General features: G+C 42.1%; 1 protein-coding gene across 3 annotated transcripts in view; it reads right to left on the bottom strand.

Annotated features, from left to right (window-relative positions):
* Positions 1–20,263, bottom strand: part of SCAMP1 (secretory carrier membrane protein 1) — a 91,295-nt gene that overhangs the window by 7,592 nt on the left and 63,440 nt on the right. For all 3 annotated transcript variants that reach the window (XM_038401302.2, XM_038401303.2, XM_043515305.1), the window contains one exon: positions 16,177–16,278. In XM_038401302.2, the coding sequence (XP_038257230.1) occupies positions 16,177–16,278 (102 nt within the window). The remainder of the gene's footprint in view (positions 1–16,176; positions 16,279–20,263) is intronic.

Genomic DNA, 20,263 nt, shown 5'->3' on the forward strand with positions numbered 1-20,263 from the left:
GCAGGTCCTCAAGGAATCAATTCTGAAGCACTTAGAGGAGAGAAAAGTGATCAGGAACAGTCAGCATGGATTCACCAAGGGCAAGTCATGCCTGACTAATCTAATTGCCTTCTGATGAGATAACTGGCTCTGTGGATGAGGAGAAAGCAATGGACATGTTGCTCCTTGACTTTTGCAAAGCTTTTGACATGGTCTTCCACAGTATTCTTGCGAGCAAATTAAAGTAGTATGGGCTGGATGAATGGACTATAAGGTGGATAGAAAGTTGGCTAGATTGTCGGGCTCAATGGGTAGTGATCAATGGCTCCATGTCTAGTTGGCAGCCGGTATCAAGTGGAGTGCCCCAAGGGTCGGTCCTCGGGTCGGTTTTGTTCAATATCTTCATAAATGATCTGGAAGATGGTGTGGATTGCACCCTCAGCAAGTTTGCAGATGACACTAAACTGGGAGGAGAGGTAGATATGCTGGAGGGTAGGGATAGGATACAGAGGGCCCTAGACAAATTAGAGGATTGGGCCAAAAGAAATCTGATGAGGTTCAACAAGGACAAGTGCAGAGTCCTGCACTTAGGACGGAAGAATCCCATGCACCGCTGCAGGCTGGGGACCAACTGGCTAAGCGGCAGTTCTTCAAAAAAGGACCTGGGGATTACAGTGGACGAGAATATGAGTGGATATGAGTCAACAATGTGCCCTTGTTGCCAAGAAGGCCAATGGCATTTTGGGATGTATAAGTAGGGGCATTGCCAGAAGATCGAGGGACATGATCGTTGCCCTCTATTCGACATTGGTGAGGCCTCATCTGGAGTATTGTGTCCAGTTTTGGGCCCCACACTACAAGGATGTGGAAAAATTGGAAAAAGTCCAGTGGAGGGCAACAAAAATGATTAGGGGACTGGAACACATGTCTTATGAGGAGACGCTGAGGGAACTGGGATTGTTTAGTCTGCAGAAGAGAAGAATGAGGGGGGATTTGATAGCTGCTTTCAACTACCTGAAAGGGGGTTCCAAAGAAGATGGATCTAGACTGTTCTCAGTAGTAGCAGATGACAGAAGATGGAGTAATGGTCTCAAATTGCAGTGGAGGTGGTTTAGGTTGGATATTAGGAAAAACTTTTTCACTAGGAGGGTGGTGAAACACTGGAACGTGTTACCTAGGGAGGTGGGGGAATCTCCTTCCTTAGAAGTTTTTAAGGTCAGGCTTGACAAAGCCCTGGCTGGGATGATTTAGTTAGGGATTGGCCCTGCTTTGAGCAGGGAGTTGGACTAGATGCCCTCCTGAGGTCCCTTCCAACCCTGATATTCTATGCTTCTATGATTGCTACCTGACCATGGGAAATCATTTTGGAGTTGGAAAATCAACTGTGGGGGCCATAGTCATGCAAGTGTGCAGGGCCATTAATCATCTCCTGCTGCACAGGACTGTAACTATCAGCAACATGCAGGACATAAAGGATGGATTTGTAGCAATGAGATTTCCAAACTGCTGTGGCATGATAACACACGTATCCCTATTTTGACACCAGACCCCCTTGCCACAAAGTACATCAACAGAAAGGGCTATTTTTCTGTGGTTATACAAGCGCTGGTGGATAACCTGGACACTTCACTGACATCAGTGTTGGCTGGTCAGAGAAGGTGCATGATGTTTGCATCTTTAAGAACACAGGACTGTTCAGAGAGCTACAAGCAAGGACTTTCTTTCCCAACTGGCGGATTACCACTGGTGATATAGAAGTGCCAACAGTGATTCCAAGGACGCCGCCTACCCTTTACTCTTTTGGCTCATGAAGTAACACACCAGCCACCTGGACAGCACCGAAGAAAGATTCAAGTACCATCTCAGCAGGTACAAAATTACAGTTGAATGTGCTTTTGGTAGACTGAAGGGGAAGTGATGTTTTTTATCCCAAGACTGGAACTCAGTGAGAAAAATATCCCAATGGATACAGCTGCCTGGAGTTCACAATTGTGACCAGAGCAGTCAGTGTTGAGCATTGTGGGACAGCTGCTAGAGGACTGGTAGGGTTGACACAAGTTATGTGTTGTCTACATCTCTGCTGCATCAACCTCAATACATTGATCATGGCTCAACACCGCACGTGGAGATAGTGTTACTATATCAGCATAATGGAGAACTTACATCAGTGGGAGAAAAAATTAAGTGTAGAAACATGCACAACTAGGTCAATGCAAGGCAGCTTTTGTTGACATAACTTTGTAGTGTAGATGAGGTCTTAAGACTAAAAAAAACTTTTCAGAGTTTTAGACAGGATGTTACTTTTTTTTAAACTCTTAATGAAGAATGGTAGAATATAAATTCAAATAGATGAACAGTTCTTTATTCTCTGATCAATAAAACGTTTAAAAAAAATCACACCAGATTATTTTACTGAATAGCATTAACCTAGTTTGCAGCAGTATAACTAAAGAAACAAAGGATTGATGAAAATGCCGGTAATGTCAACAAGCCTCTGACAGTTTCCTGCCTTTCTTCTTAACCACTGAGCCCTTAGGGTGGTCATCCTCATTGGGGGCAGCATGGCTTTAATTCCATTGCATTCACTGAAAGAGTGTATCTTTTCCAAGAGCAGCCTCCCTTCCACTTGCTAAGGTTTTGAGGAAATGGCAGCCACTGTAACTTATGGCAGTGCGTGGCTTCACTCCTACTGAAAAACATGGGACACAGGGGAGAGCTTTTCAAGGGGCTGTCTCATTCACATGCAACCACTATATTAGAGATAGCATCACTGAAGTGAAAAAGAATTTCTCACCAAAGTAAACTGGATAATCTTATGGTAAAACAAAGTAATTTGAAACTAAAGTTAACACCTGTCTCTGCAATCTCAATTGTAAACATTTTGGAAAACCAGGTAATGGACAATATAATGCAAAACTCAAAATCACAAAAGTCAGGAAATAAAGAGTGCACCTACATGTCACCTTCTCATAAATATACACCCCACAGCCACTCACAAACACATGCTGTCCATTCCCCTAACAAACAAATCAACCTTAATCAACCAACCACAGTCACTAAGGTCATATCCATACAACATTAATTCTGCCTTTTGTATATTACAGTATTATCAACTTCAAGAGACCAAAAATAATGATTCAGACTTAAACAAAAACCCCACCACAATATAGTTTGGGCCAAAAAATCATATGAATTAAAAAAAAAAACATTGTTTTGTTTTGGAAAGGGGGGGTATCTGCCTTGATTTTTAACTCCCCCTTCCTATATCCTCTGTGTGTGCAACAATTAGTTTTGCACAGTTCCCCAAATTTATTGGACAAGCTAACTTTGTTCCTACTGAAGAAACCTCTTCAATGGAGCACCCTAGCCCCACCCTCATCAGTTCTGCATCCCCAGCTTCCTCTCTGCGCCTCTTGGTTCTCTTCACTCTTCTCAACCTTTTCCAGGCTTAGGAGGTGGGGGCAGCTCTAGAAGCTCTTTGTTCACCTCTGCCCCTTCCTAGGTAGGGTGCTTCACAGAGGCAGAGGGGAGGAGCAGAGAAACCATTCCACAGGATGCTCACAGGAGGGAAAAGAAGGAGTGGTGCCACTCTGAGATGCTTGGCTCTTTAGCTCCCTCCCACCCCAGTGAAAAAGGCTTAAGGAGATTGGGGGAGAACTCGGTAGCAGTTGATTGATTATTCTGCCCCAGGAGGTGGGAAAGTGGGGCAGACAGCCAATCAGAGGACAAATTCACTAACGGGTTGGAGCTTCTTACTTCATTGCAAGATCAGCTCCAGCCCCAGCCAAAATTATCTTGAAAAAAAATCTCAGCACTGTAAAAAAAAAAAAAAAAAAAAAGTGTAGCTTTCTTGGTTAAGAATATATATAATGAGATGACCAAATCCATACTGTCAGTGACACACTGCAAAAAGAACCTTCAGAGGCAAACATATTATATATACACAAGTTGTTATAAAGGCTTACACTTCCAAAGGGGGAAAAAAAACTCAGCCACAAATATACAAACAGTAGGAAATGGATTAATCTCACATGAACACTGGCAAACAGAGAAGAATTAACCATTGTCACACCCAAATAACCTTGAGTAGCACTGATCTGCTAAAAAAAAAAATATGCATTTGAGAGTGTCTGTGGACATATGTGTATGTAGGTATGTGTCTTTGCTCTGTGTCTTTTTTGCAGTGCTGAGTTTGGCATTATTGTCTCAATTGGTTTTCACAATGTTGATTTTCATCTATATTAAAAGTGGTGCAAGTACTGACGCTATTTTTTGGAAACTTCAGCAAACTATCTTCAATCTTAATTTCAGCATTTCCTAACTCTCAAGTGGTTGACTTTGCAACCTTAACATTCTTTGAGTAGTTTTTAAATTGAAACAATGTATATATACAGAGCCCAGCATGTTTTGGGTGATGTATACAGTCAATGACAAACAAACAAACAAAATTTTAAACAAAAAATGAAAGTTTCCCACAATAGAGCATGCCAGCTAAATATAGTACCACCCAAATTTTATTTCCCCTTCTCTAACTATCCTATCTTTACAGGAATCTCACACTTAGGAATCTCTTATAACAACGATAAAACACTGCAACACTGTACAAATGTAGACCAATGTCCAGAACACGGAAAGATGAAAGTGGAGGGTTAAATTATGTGGGGAGGGGAAGGTAAGAGGTATAAAATACATCCACAGAAAAAGAGGAGGAAAAAACTACACCCACCAACAGAACCTCAAGAACGTTTCCTCCAAAAAAACCAAACAAAAACAAAAAAAAAATTTAAAAAGAGACGTCTTAAAAGAAAAAATCTCACATTCTGTAGCACAAAGAATGAATAAGGATTATAGGGAGAAATCTAAATTTAAGCAAATAGAGTTTTGTCTGTCTTGAAATTTGCACCAGAAACTGCTTTATTTGAACGAGTAGGAGCAGTGACAGGAACTAACTGAAGATCTGCCAGATCAGAGCTATAAGAAATGCAATCAGACAGCCATTTAAATATGGCCCTTTTCATAAATACAGCGTCAAAAGAATTGAACATTTGTACTTAGGTTACAATTAAATAACCACTTTAATGCCCTTTTAATGTTGAGTTTGTGGAGGTATGCAGGAATAGGAAGAATATTAATATGACAATAAATGCAATTAGGTCAAAATGTTTTAGTATCTGTGCAAAGGAATCAATGCTAATTCCAGAAAACCACCTAACCCTTTTAAAAACTTGTCTAAGGTGAATCAATTACTAGAACCTAAAGCTCAAAAACAACAAAACCCACATGCGTTGCAAGTGAAGTCAGGGCCACAGGGAAAATAGCTTTCCGTTAAAGAAAACTAAGCTTACAGATGGCTCAAAAGGAGCTTTTATTGGCTTTGTCAGAACCACATTATCCCATGCCAGAGGTCTTTTAACTAGGGGTCTCAAAAGTATCATGCTTCCCATGAACATGCAAACAGGTGGCTGCAGAGATCGCTGGTCTACCTTCAGCTAGCTCATGGTGAATTAAAACACACGATAAACATAGATGGACTTGATCTTTAATCCTGATTCAAAAGGTAGAGGGACAGTCAAGTGGTTTGAGAAAGGCATTTAAAGGATCCAGGTAGACCTGATTGTACCAAATCACAAATAGACATGGCAATTCTCCAAAAAGGGACATCTTTAAGGAGTTTAATGTACCCATCCTACACACACCCACATTATACATCATTTGCAAGCTTTTTTAATGTACATTTAGATGAGGTATGATGGGGAGCTGTCATGTGGTGCCATAAGCCTGCAAACAAGCTGAAACAATACTACTAAAAATGAGTGTCATTTTTTGCACAGTTCCAGAAACACTGCAACATGATAATGACTAGTTTTTACTGTTTAAGTTAATTTCAACACGTTATTGAAGGTGTGGCATTTATTGATGAAAGCTACCAAACGACAATGTATTTTTATTGGTTTTGCATGGGCAATATTTTTTCTAGACATGATTAAGCTGTTTAGCATGTGACAAAAAACATTTTGCAATACACTAACATGAAATATTTTCACTTTGCATATATAATTGTCAAAGTGTTAATAATTTTCTATACTTTAAATTGAAATTTGCTGAGTAGATCAATCACGTCTCACACTGAAGGTTATGCAGGAGTAGACTGAGTGTCCATAGTTTGTAATGCATCATGAGTAGATACAAATTCATGTGACCCTAACCTAACGCTTCTCCATTTGTAAGCTTTGAACATACAATGCAGTGTCTCATATGCCTCTTAGAATGTTTTAATTTGTAATTCCCTATCCATATAGTACACTTTGAAATACTCTAGAAACTATCTTTTTAATTCAGTGACACTTATGCATAGGTAGGTATGAACATGAGAGATGACAAACATTCATATTATGAACATTAGCCCTGGAGGAATTCAGCACCAAAAAAATAAAAGTTCTGCACACAATATTTTCAAAAAGAAAAGGAGTACTTGTGTCACCTTTTCTTTTTGCGAATACAGACTAACACGGCTGCTACTCTGAAACCAACACAATATTTTAAAATTCTGAAAATTTTGTCAAAACAACACTACATAACCACGGAAGTTTCAATTATTTTGGTACTTTATATCAAATTAACTGTCAGCAAGTATGTCTGTAACAATACAGACACAAAAATTCCTCCCAGGAATAGAGAGTTAAAGAAATCCCTATGACAACCCACTTCCTGTTTTTCTGCCCCATCACTACCCCAGAGCCCAGATGGGGTGGCCAGACACCAGCTCCCCTCCCTCCCAGAACCCAGGCATGGCCCCCTCCCAGCCCAGACACCAGCTCCCCTTCCTCCCAGAACTGAGCCATCCCCCGCCCTCCCAGAACCCAGCCATGGGCTCTTCCCCCAGCCCAGACACTGGCCCTCTCCCTCTCAGAACCCAACCATGCCCCCACCCCAGCTAGGGAGACCAGATGTCCCAATTTTATAGGGACAGTCCTGATTTTTGGATCTTTTTCTTATATAAGCTCCTATTACCCCCCCACCCCCGTCCCGATTTTTCACATTTGCTGTTTGGTCACCCTACCCCCAGCCCAGACACTGGCCCTCTCCCTCCCAGAACCCTGCAGTGCCCACTCCCCAGCCCAGACACCAGCTCCCTCTCTCCCAGAACCCAGCTGTGCCCCCCCCCGGCAACTCAGACATCCTCCCCCTCCCTCCCAGCTGCACCACACACCCCCACCTCCCGGACACCCCTCCCCCTACCGCCCAGGGATCCAGAAGGAGAAACAGCCTGATACTGGGTCCCAGGCTTGCACACAGTTTCCTACGCACCACTGTCTCCTTCCCTCAGGGTGTGTGGGGAACTACAGCTGCTAGGAACTCTACTCTCTCCCCCTCCCGCCACCACAGTGTCTTCTACTTGTGAGCTGGGCTGTACTGGGTCTGGTGGCCCTTAGTGGGGGCCAGCAGCACTGCAGCCCATTTCTGTGGGGGAAGGAAACATTATGCACAAAAAACATTAATCTCTGCAAAATTCTGCATTGCACAGTAGTGCAGAATACCCCAGGAGTAGAATATGCAAAAGCTGAGAAAGAAAGAGGTGGCCTAAAAAAAGGAAGCAAAGACAAAATGCACAAACAAGTCCTTGCCTCTACACTGAAGAGGGATGAAAAGCATATTACAGTTCTTACCAACCATGCCATCAACAATATGACAAACCCATTTTACCTTGAATCTCATTCAGAGGTGCTTATCAGTATATCTACTGGACTTCACGTAACATCAGATGTACAAGAGTCTCTACTAAAATAGTAGATGTGGCTGAAGAACAAAGAGAAATTTGTGAGAGGTGCACTCGATTCTGATGGGGGGACACAGCTTCCTCAGCACAGTCAAGAAACCTGGCATCAAAACATTTGCTAACATGTCCAAGAGGACCAAATTTATATCAGCAAGGGAGAGACAACAACAGAAGCTACCAGCCTAGAAACTGGTTTCCGCTGAGCCATCCTTAGCAAGGTGATGAGTTGATGTTTCAATGGCAACTGTTCTTAGAACCTGTGCCTAAGTCCCTCTTCCATCCTGACGGAACAATGAGAGGAACAGACAAAGCTGAATTAAAGCATCAACTGGGAGCTCAAGATGAAATATTCCATAAGGTAAGAGCATGCAACAAAGAAACCACAAAAAAGAAAAGGAGTACTTGTGGCACCTTAGAGACTAACAAATTTATCTTGCATCCGATGAAGTGAGCTGTAGCTCACGAAAGCTTATGCTCAAATAAATTTGTTAGTCTCTAAGGTACCACAAGTACTCCTTTTCTTTTTTGCAAATACAGACTAACACGGCTGCTACTCTGAAAGAAACCACAGTGTACATTAGAAAGAAGGCTGGAATCAAATTCCACACATTCAATAAATTGACTACTGAGTACTTGAGGCAGGTCCTAAAAGGATTTGACAAACCTAATTCTGTAATCAAAGTCTGACCAATATCACAACAGTAACACTGTGAAAACTGAAGACAGACAGCACTGGACAGGACCTAAGGTCGGATGCAAGAAATACCAGGTGATCGGTGGACACCCTGTGCCTCCATGGAAAAATTCCTCTGTGACTGTATGGTTCAAAATAAATCTGAGAGTGTAGCAGCACACCCCAAACACTCCTCCTTGCTGGAGGCTTCTTCACAGATGAAGTAGCAAAGTTCATCACCAGTACAGGTGTTGAAGAAGCTCAAGACATGTACAGTACTCAAGAGAAAGTGGACACAAGGATGCTGCTGTATGTGCCAATATGGCTTTTGCATCTCTTGGTGTCAAAGGAACCATAAGAATTAGGTCACCTAATGCAGATGTTTTGGTCCTTAATGGAACACACAGATAACATGTGGATTGAAAAAGACTACATTACCAGTGCAACTGAATAGAATCATATCATACCTGTGCACGCTATTTGTGATACACGCACTCCTCACTTCTGCAACATACTTCTTGTTATACACACATTAACAGGCTGTGACTGACTATTTGGTATTGGGGAAAAAATGCGTATAATGTTGTCAAAACAAAGGGAGCTTACCACTTCAGAGATCTTGCCAAACTGGGAGAGTGGCAGACAACCCGCAATTTCTGCAGCAAGGAAGTTGGTAGCAGTGCTGTACGACCAGAGCAAGAAAGAAAAGGACACCCGTGGAGATCTAAACTGCTTGCTCCTCAATCTAGCTATCACAAAGGGCAAGTCACTGGCCAAACTCCGACCATGTGAGGATAGTTTTGAAGAGCACGTCAAAAGAGCATCTTGGCAAACAAAGATATTGGATCACCATTGCAACATGAATGGAAAAATGTACATGATGAACTGGTTCTTGTACTCCTCAAGGCCCCAAAGGCACCTGAGCTTCTACAAGTCCTTATTTGTGCCTGTACCAATAGGGGTTGCTACTCAACCAACCATGGTTTTAGTCAGAACAATCTTCCCTGCACAGAATTGCATATATACACCAAGGAAACAAACACTGTGGTAACCCACACACTGTCAGAGATCATAACAAGATGATGATGATGACTAGAAACATCACTAGCCCTATTATATTTCAATGATACCTGTACAAATTTATGATTAGATTTTGTTTTACCCTTTACATCGTTGTTGTGAAGTCCAATTTTAGGTCTTGAAATAATACATGAAGTCACTAAACAAACAAATGAATACAAATATTTCAAAGTGGTCATTTTAACATGTTGATGATGTCACTGCTGATCCCTGTTTCTATGGTAACAGCACCACCTGACAGCGCCACATCACACCTCATCTTAAATTAACATAATAAGCTTTGAATTTATGTGTGCACGCTTAGAGAGGGTTCATTATGTCTACTAAATTGGTCACGGTCTGCTACTCGCCTAAAATCTTTTCCACTTGTGGATATGTCCTTTGGGTACTTTTGGGGATCCTACTAATTGGAGACTGCCTCTGGACTACCTCCAGGCCAGCAAAGCTCTATGGTTCTGTTACACTGATGTAAAGTGATGGTTCTTGTGATGTTTGCCTCCACTGGAGATCTCAGGGTCCACTGAGGTTGATTTACATGCAGATTTGCCATGGCTATTATGAATACGGCCAAAGCCCTACCTGCCAGCATTTGTAGCCTGATCCAGGTTGACACACACTAGTTCCAACATTTGCTCAGTCAGACTTTAATGTCCTCATTCCTGCCGAAGCAGGAAGATCTCAAGTTGAGCTCTGTCTAGCAAAATTCCTATGTATTCCAACTGTCTATGGGAGACAAGTAAGGGGTTGCTTTATGTCATTTATCGTGACTTCTAATCACTCCAGTGCTTTGGTGGGGACATGTAGTGATTCTTAGACAACTTTTTCAGCAGTGTCCTTGGTCAGCCAAACATTCTAACAGGAGAAAATATGTAATCCCAATCCGGTACATATAGTCCTTACTATAGTCATAAGCATTTCATGAAAACGTGGTGCTGGAGCCAGCCCATAAATCAATACACAGAAATAATCCTATTCCTCTATGAAGATGACCTCACTCAAATATCTGGGACTCTCAGGATGCTTCTGTGGGGGGAAGAGATTTCAGGTAACCCCCACTAAACCCAATGGGTATCTGGGTGACCCTCTCCAATAATGTCCCCGATAACGTCACAGCTAACCTGGTGGCTGAACTTTGTGACTTTGTTCTCACATTTCACATTTGGGGACAATGTATACCTTCAAATCAGCGGCACTGCGATGGGTACCCGCATGGCCCCACAGTATGCCAACATCTTTATCGCTGACTTAGAACAACGCTTCCTCAGCTCTCGTCCCCTAATGCCCCTACTCTACTTGCGCTACATTGATGACATCTTCATCATCTGGACCCATGGAAAAGAAGCTGTTGAGGAATTCCACCATGATTTCAACAATTTCCATCCCACCATCAACCTCAGCCTGTACCAGTCCACACAAGAGATCCACTTCCTGGACATTACAGTGCTAATACACGATGGTCACATAAACACCACCCTATATCGGAAACCTACTGACCACTATTCCTACCTACATGCCTCTAGCTTTCATCCAGATCATACCACACGATCCACTGTCTACAGACAAGCTCTACAATATAATCGCATTTGCTCCAACCCCTCAGACAGAGACAAACACCTACAAGATCTCTATCATGCATTCTTACAACTACAATACCCACCTGCTGAAGTGAAGAAACAGACTGAGATCCAGAAGAGTACCCAGAAGTCACCTACTACAGGACAGGCCCAACAAAGAAAATAACAGAACGCCACTAGCCATCACCTTCAGCCCCCAACTAAAACCTCTCCAACGCATCATCAAGGATCTACAACCTATCCTGAAGGACGACCCATCACTCTCACAGATCTTGGGAGACAGGCCAGTCCTTGCTTACAGACAGCCCTCCAACTGAAGCAAATACTCACCAGCAACCACACACCACACAACAGAACCACTAACCCAGGAACCTATCCTTGCAACAAAGCCCGTTGCCAACTCTGTCCACATATCTATTCAGGGGACACCATCATAGGGCCTAATCACATCAGCCACACTATCAGAGGCTTGTTCACCTGCGCATCTACCAATGTGATATATGCCATCATGTGCCAGCAATGCCCCTCTGCCATGTACACTGGTCAAACTGGACAGTCTCTACGCAAAAGAATAAATGGACACAAATCTGACGTCAAGAATTATAACATTCAAAAACCAGTCGGAGAACACTTCAATTTCTCCGGTCACTCGATTACAGACCTGAGGGTGGCTATCCTTCAACAAAAAAACTTCAAAACCAGACTCCAAGGAGAGACTGCTGAATTGGAATTAATTTGCAAACTGGATACAATTAACTTAGGCTTGAATAAAGACTGGGAATGGATGAGTCATTACACAAAGTAAAACTATTTCCCCATGTTATTTCTCTCCCCCCCACCCCACCCCACACTGTTCCTCAGATGTTCTTGTTAACTGATGGAAATGGCCTACCTTGCTTGTCACCATGAAAGGTTTTCCTTCCTTCCCCCTCCTGCTGGTGATGGCTCATCTTAAGTGATCACTCTCCTTACAGCGTGTATGATAAAACCTATTGCTTCATGTTCTCTGTGTGTGTATATAAATCTCCCACTGTATTTTCCTCCAAATGCATCTGATGAAGTGAGCTGTAGCTCATGAAAGCTTACGCTCAAATAAATTTGTTAGTTTCTAAGGTGCCACAAGTACTCCTTTTCTTTTTGCGAATACAGACTAACACGGCTGCTACTCTGAAACCTCTCCAAACAAGGTCTTGTAAATCATGCTGGTCATATTTGACGCCAAGATTTAAAATCCATGTACCTTGATCAACTACGAGAGAAACCTTCCTGGTAAAGTCACATTTCTTGAAGCCACTGAGCTGCCTGCCTTCCTCCTTTGCAGGTGAGGAGGACATCATACCAAAATAGATAAAACCAAAACCTGTGCTGACTGCTCAAAATATGCTGATGTACTCGTAAGAGTGCTGATGGCTCACTAGCTGAGTACTGATTAACCAAAAATCCAAAATAATTCATCCCAAAGCTGCTCAATGTAAAACTTTGATGCAGGCTTCAAAGTATTAACGGATGATTTAATGAGCACTTGGTTCGATGGGCAAAGCCTCAACATATCAGAGCCTCAATGCAAATGCATCGAGACAATAATTCTGCATAATGAAAAACTTTCCAAAAGAAAACAAACGAACAAAACCAGTCAGAAAGGGGGTGCTGACCCTAAGAGAGACAGCATGATTCAAAGGCCTGGACAACATTCAGTGCTCTGGGATCATGCAGCCTGAAGCATCAACAAACTGGCAGGAAATTACATATCAGAAAAGGATACTATATTGATAAAAAAACAGAATATACAATTCTCGTCTGCTACCTTTCCAAATGGAACCTACTGGAAGTTTTAAACAATGGCAACTGGTGGTGCACAACAGACCAGTAAAAGGGAGGAATCTTGTATGCTATCATCCAGTACTGCAGATAGCCAAAATGTTTACAATTGGTGAGGTCAACCCTGTCTTCTGTTACAAGCACAAGATCCAAAAGCAAGACCTCATCAGTCTTGTCTGAAAATGGACACTGACTGTCAAAAGGTAAAGTCCTCAATAGACTGCTAAATGTCCAGAGCTATCCCAAAATCACACAACCAGGATGCCCTTCTCATTATAACTACGTAGGCCACAGTCCTTGAGGAAGCATATGCAGCTTCTAGAGCAGACTGGAATGAAATCTTTGCCACCACCTATTTTTCAGTTAATGAGGCCCTGAATGACTCCTTCGTATCTTCCAGCAATTTGTCTGACAACTTTGACATCACCTCCCCATTAAGAAAATCATATTTTGCAAGAAGGGCTTGCTGTCCTCATCTGGAGCAAAGTAGTAGAATAAATCTTTCTCCTTAATGCATCCAGTCTCTCAGCCACTTTTTCTTTCGGGGTAGACTTGAATTTCCCCTGCCACGATCTCTCTTTAGCAGCTGTGACTAGGGAGTTTGGTGCTTGGTGGGAGTAAAAAACCCACAAACGCCTGAGATGGGACACGGTACTGTTTATCAGTATGTTTGGCTATTGGAGTGGGGTGAGCCAGGTTTTCGCCAGTTGCAGAAGGGCATCATTAATAGGGAGGGCTACACCCTTCCTGGAATAGATTCTTGGAAGATATTCAGTAACTTTGGGTATTTTCCTGTACCAGTTCAGATTCAATACCTAGGGCAGTAGCCATTTTCCTAAGTCTTGGTAGGATTTAAAATCCTCCAGGACTGGAGAAGACAAAGTCAGAAGTGTTGAACTGTCCAGAGAGGATGAAGACAGAATAGTTCTTCTCGTGACAAAAGTCAAGGGCTCCCCATCAAGAAGGGGGACAGATATTGCGCCTTTTCTTAATGTGCTCTTCACCAAGACACAATAAGCAGCATGTATGCAGGTCACTAGTAGAAATAGACATCTCACACCACAAGCAGCGCTTAAAATCCAGAAAACATTACATAACCCACTAAAACTAACACTACACTATACTACAAGTACTAACTATTTACACTACAAAGATTCAGCAAGTAGCTATGATGCAGAAAATAAACCGTGAGGAGAGAACTGCACAGAGAGCTCTAACATAAGCCAGTGGCAAGAAGAAGGAACTGAGGGGGTTCAGGGTGGTGCCTTTATATAGCCTTTGGAGGGACCATGAGGCAGCGCAGGGCACATGTGCCTCCCCAACAGCTACTGCAGCAGGGAAAAAGGTTTTGGGCTCAGAGTGTCCTCCAGATCTTCTGCAAGACTACGGTAACTCCTCACTTAAAGTCGTCCCAGTTAACGCTGTTTCGTTGATCAATTAGAAAACATGCTCCTTTAAAGTTGTGCAGTGCTCCCTTGTAACATTATTTGGCAGCCACTTGCTTTATCCACTGCTTGCAGAAAGAGCAGCCCATTGGAGCAAGCTAGTGGGGGCTTGGAACCTGCTCCCCTAAGTTCCCTGTGCAGCAGCTGCCCAGCAGGCTATCAATTGCCAGGCAGTTCAGTTGTCCCTCCCCCCCACTGCCCTCTGCCTTGGAGCTGCTCCTGAGAGCCTCCTGCTTGCTGTGCAGGGGGCGGGGGAAGAGAGGGAAGATGGGTGCTAATGTCAGGGTGTCCCCCTCTGATCCTTTACCCCATCTCCACAGAAAAGGGGGGGCACTACAGGGCTCAGGATGGAGGGAGCTTGCTGGCAGCAGCTGCTGTCTCAATTTGCTGATCTACTTAAAAATGCAGTGTACTTAGAGTGGGGTCAGTGTACTTAAAGGGGCAATGCACACGTGTCTCTCTCTCTCTCTCACACACACACACACACACACACACACACACACACACACACACACACACAGCATCTCTCTGCCATGCTGTCTCCCCTTCCGCCATTCGTGCTGCCTTGTAAAGTGTGAGGCTACATTAACAACAACGAGATAACCCTTGAGGGCTTAGCTGAGTGCTAGTTCATCTAGCACTAAGGCATTCCCTGGGAAATATCCCACCCTTTTCCACCCTCTGACTCCACCACCTCAACCAAGCTTCACAATCATCATTGCTGTGTACAGTATTAAATTGTTTGTTTAAACTTATACTCTGTCTTTTATAGTCTTTTGTCTGGCGAAAAAAATTTCTCTGGAACCTAACACTCCCCTATTTACATTAATTCTTATGGGGAAACTGGATTCACTTAACATCGTTTCGCTTACAGCAGCATTTTTCAGGAACATAACTACAACATTAAGCAAGGAGTTACTGTACTTAAATTTACTGTCAAATGTGAACCCAAGCTGGACTAAGCACACATACTCTCACCAATTCAGAACACTTACAACTTCCTTGTTTCAGAGTAGCAGCCGTGTTAGTCTGTATTCGCAAAAAGAAAAGGAGTACTTGTGGCACCTTAGAGACTAACAAATTTATTAGAGCATAAGCTTTCGTGAGCTACAGCTCTATCCGATGAAGTGAGCTGTAGCTCACGAAAGCTTATGCTCTAATAAATTTGTTAGTCTCTAAGGTGCCACAAGTACTCCTTTTCTTTTTGCGAACTTCCTTGTATCATTTGTTTCTAAATCCTTTAAAAGTGAGGAGCCAGGATGCATGCCATTGGTTAGCAAGGTATCCCAATGTAATATTGTTTTCACATTCCAGTATGTTAATATAAACTGAAGTTGCTACAGACGACTGCTTGATTGAAAGGTTAGTTACTGCAAGTGAAGCACAACTGAAAATTACATTAGTGAATACATTAATTCTTGTTCTGTACGTTATTACCTCCCAAGTTATTTTTAAGATTTTTTTTTCTTAGTTTCCCCAAATGTAGGGCAAATCAGATCCATAAACACAGTCAATGTGATGTCTGAGCAGAGTTGATATGAAACTGGGAGAGTTAGGGGCTTAGAGTGAAAGATAACATTCTGGTCACCCTAAAATCAGGAGTGCCTGCCTCTCCAGATATCCTTGGGATAGATTTTTTACAACAATAAGGGGCACTCTACAATGATATCTGGCCCCCTCATCACCAAAACGCCAAATGAAAAATAGTACCTACTAAATTATTTCTCTGCATACACCTATTGTCTTTTACACTGAGATTTTATTGTAACTTAACACACCAGTTTTATTCTTTGATATGTAACACAAAATTGAATAAAGCTAATCACTCACCAGTTACCCCATCCTTGAAATCCCGCAGCCTGGAGTACATGTACAGCAAATTGACAGATATACACAAAGAAGAACACAAAGAATCTGAAAGAACTGTCACTCCTGAAAAAGAAAACATTAAAGAAGCTGGTCAGGAAGTTAAAATCATATTCAAATAAACAACTACATTATCGAAGTAACTTTTTCAACCATACAAATTGTTGGAGAACAGATTTTATAGAATGATTTAGACCAATCTTTAAACACCAAATGGTAACTCTTTATATCTACATGAGGTTCTACTCTGAAAAGTGATTATGTAAAAATGTCATCTTCTTAATTCTGCTTATCTGTATTTAGAATCATAGAAGTAGTAGGGCTGGAAGGGACTTCAAGAAGTCCTCAAGTCCAGCCTCCTGCACTGAGGCAAGACCAAGCAATTCTAGGCCATCCCTGAGAGGTGTTTGTCTAACCTGTTCTTAAAAACTTGCTATGATGGCGATTCCACAACCTTCCTTGGAAGCCTATTCCTGTGCTTAACTATCCTTATAGCTAGCTTTCCCCAATATCTACCATAAATCTCTCTTGCTACAGTTGAAGCTGATTACTTCTAGTCCTACCTTCAGCGGACATGGAGAACAACTGATCAACATCCTTTTATAACAGTCGTTAATATATTTGATTATTGTTATCAGGCCCCCCGCCTCAGTCTTCTTTTCTATAACCAAATATGGCCAGGTTTTTTTTTTTTTTTTAACCTTTCCTCACAGTTCAGGTTTTCTAAGCCTTTTATCATTTTTGTTGCTCTCCTCCTGACCCTCTCCAGCTTGTCCATATCTTTCCTCAAGTGTGGAGTCCAGAACTGGACACACTACTCCAGCTAAGGCCTCGCAAGTGCCAAGTAAAGCGAGACAATTACTGCCTGTGTCTTACATACAACACTTCCGTTAATACATACCAGAATAAGAGCCTTTTGTAATTGCATCACATTCAATTTGTGATCCACTATAACCCCCAGATCCTTTTTAGCAGTTTTAACAACTAGCCAATTATTCCCCATTTGGTAGTTGGGCATTTGATTTTTCCTTCCTAAAAGTAGTACTTTTTGCACTGGTCTTTACGCAATTTCATCTTGTTGATTTCAGACCAATCTCCAATTTAACAAGGTTGTTTTTATTTTAATCCTATCCTGCAAAGTGCTCTTCCAGCGTGGTGTCATTAGCAAATTTTACAAGCATACTGTCCACTAGTCACTAATTATCCAAGTCACTAATGAAAATATTGAATAGTACCAGATCCAGGTCAGAGACTGCTCTGGGATCCCACTAGATACACCCCCCCAGTTTGTGTAAAGTCTTTCAACCGGTTGTGCACCCACCTTATTGTAATTTCGTCTAGCTAGACCACATTTCCATAGTTTGCTTATGAGAATGTCATATGGGGCTGTGTCAAAGGCCTTACTAAAATCAAGACATATCACACCTACACAGCTTCCCCCGATCCACTAGGTCAGTAACCCTCTCAAACAAGAAAATCAGGTTAATTTGGCATGATTTGTTCTTCACAAATCCATGCTGACTGTTTCTTATAATCCTATCATCCTCTAGCTGCTTTCAAACAGGTTGTTTAATAATTTGCTCCAGTATCTTTCCAGGTATCAAAGTCAGGCTGACTAGTCCACAGTTCTTCTTTGCTCCCCCTTTTAAAAGGTAAGTATTATGCTTGCCCCTCTCCCAGTCCTCTGGGACCTCATGCATCCTCCATGAATTCTCAAAGATAATAGTTAATGGTCCTGGGATTGCTTCAGCTAGTTCCGAAAGTACCCTAGGATGAATTTCATCAGGCCCTGCCAACTTGAATATTTCAGATTTATTTAAATGTTCATTAACTGTTCTTTCCCTATTCTGGATTGCATTTCTTCACCCTTGTTGTTAATATTGTGTTGAGTATCAGGTCACTAAAGTATTTATAGAACCTTTTTTATTGCCTTATGTCCCTTACTAGGTTTAAGTAATTTTGTGCCTCGGCCTTTCTGATTTTGTTTCTATATGCTTGTGCTACTCTTTTGTACTCATCCTTGGTAACTTATGTTGCCACTTTTTGTAGGATCCCTTTTCGATTTTTACATCATTGAAAAGCTCCTGATGGAGTTATATTGGCCTTTTACTATTCTTCCTATCTTTCCTTTGTACCGGGATAATCTGCCTTTAATATTGTCTACTTTAGAAACTGCCAGCTCTCCTGAACTCCTGTGTCCCTTAGATCTTCTTCCCATAGGACCATACCTACCAGTTCTCCGTATTTGTTAAAGTCTGTTTTTTTAAAATTCATTGTTCTTATTCTGCTGGTCTCACTCCTTCCTTTCCTTAGAATCATGAAATCTATCGTTTCATGATCATTTTCACCCAAATTTCCTTCAACCTTCAGATTGCCTTCAATCTTTAGGGCTTCTTTACGCTTGTGGCAGCGTGTAGGGTACGTTTAACTATGTTCCACAGTAAAAAACAGGCTGCGTCCAGACTGTGTTGTTTACCTACACACGGTAATGAAAAGCTCTGGCAGGAGGGAGACAGAGGAGAAAGGTTCCAGCAACAGGGAGGCAGCAGGTCACTACACTACTAAAAAGAGCAGTGTAGACATAGGAAACTCTGCTTGGCATCTAGAGACCATGAATGGTATATATACCGCAGGCTTCTGGCATGTCTGTATTCTATTTGCGTAAGCAGTGCATCATCATCTAAACTGCTATATATACCCATCCTAGCTGGGTGTGCAGTGTCTGTACTCTACACCCTGCCATAAGCATAAACCTACCCTTAGATTCATTTTGTATCCGCTTACAGTGACAAAAACAAGCCTTTACTGGTTTTGCCTCCACAGTTATTGAACAGCCAACAAAGCTCAGAGGGGAAACTAGACTCTATTCCTATCTGTGCATGTTCAACAGAATTGTGTACCAAGTTCCTTTCAATTACACCTGTACAAACGCACAGAATGTAGTGGGGCTGCATAGGTGTCTCTGAGGGAATAATTTTGGGGATAACGCATAAGAAAGAACTCTGGTTAACTCTCAGATTGGAGTTTACAGGGCTGGTAGGGAAAAAAATCCATACCTTTATATCAGCTGTTCTCAGCTTGAAAATTAGAGTCACTGAGACTTAATATACAGAGAACCACAATATGTCATTTCTACAGTTACATTTTCAACCACACTTTTGGAACCATTTAGCAGCAAAAAATGCTCATATACCTCATACTACCAAAAAGAAAAGGAGTACTTGTGGCACCTTAGAGACTAACAAATTTATTTGAGCATAAGCTTTCGTGAGCTACAGCTCACTTCATCGGCTGTAGCTCACGAAAGCTTACGCTCAAATAAATTTGTTAGTCTCTAAGGTGCCACAAGTACTCCTTTTCTTTTTTGCAAATACAGACTAACACGGCTGCTACTCTGAAACATAAAAATGTTGGCATACTGTGGGGCCATGCGGGTAACCATCGCAGTGCCACTGATTTGAAGGTATACATTGTCCATTTGTTAGTCTCTAAGGTGCCACAGGTACTCCTTTTCTTTTTGCGAATACAGACTAACACGGCTGCTACTCTGAAATGTGAAATAGTTATGGGTGAGGACAAAGTCACAAAGTTCAGCCACCAGGTTAGCCGTGACATTATCGGGGATACTGTTCCTGATGGCTTGTAGTCCATCTTTGTGTGGAATGTTGGTGTAGAGGGCTTCTACATCCATAGTGGCTAGGATGGTATTTTTAGGAAGATGCCATCCACAGCCTCAGAAACAACTCTGACATCATAATCAAAAAGGCTGACAAAGGAGGTGCTGTCGTCATCATGAAAAAGTCAGAATATGAACAAGAGGCTACTAGGCAGCTCTCCAACACCACTTTCTACAAGCCAGTACCCTCTGATCCCACTGAGGGTTACCAAAAGCAACTACACCGTTTGCTCAAGAAACTCCCTAAAAAAGCACAAGAACAAATCCGCACAGACACACCCCTGGAACTCCGACGTGGGGTATTCTATCTGCTACCCAAGATCCATAAACCTGGAAATCCTGGATGCCCCATCATCTCAGTTATTGCACCCTGAC

Source organism: Dermochelys coriacea, chromosome 5, assembly GCF_009764565.3.
Source record: "Dermochelys coriacea isolate rDerCor1 chromosome 5, rDerCor1.pri.v4, whole genome shotgun sequence".
Classification (NCBI taxonomy): domain Eukaryota; kingdom Metazoa; phylum Chordata; order Testudines; family Dermochelyidae; genus Dermochelys; species Dermochelys coriacea.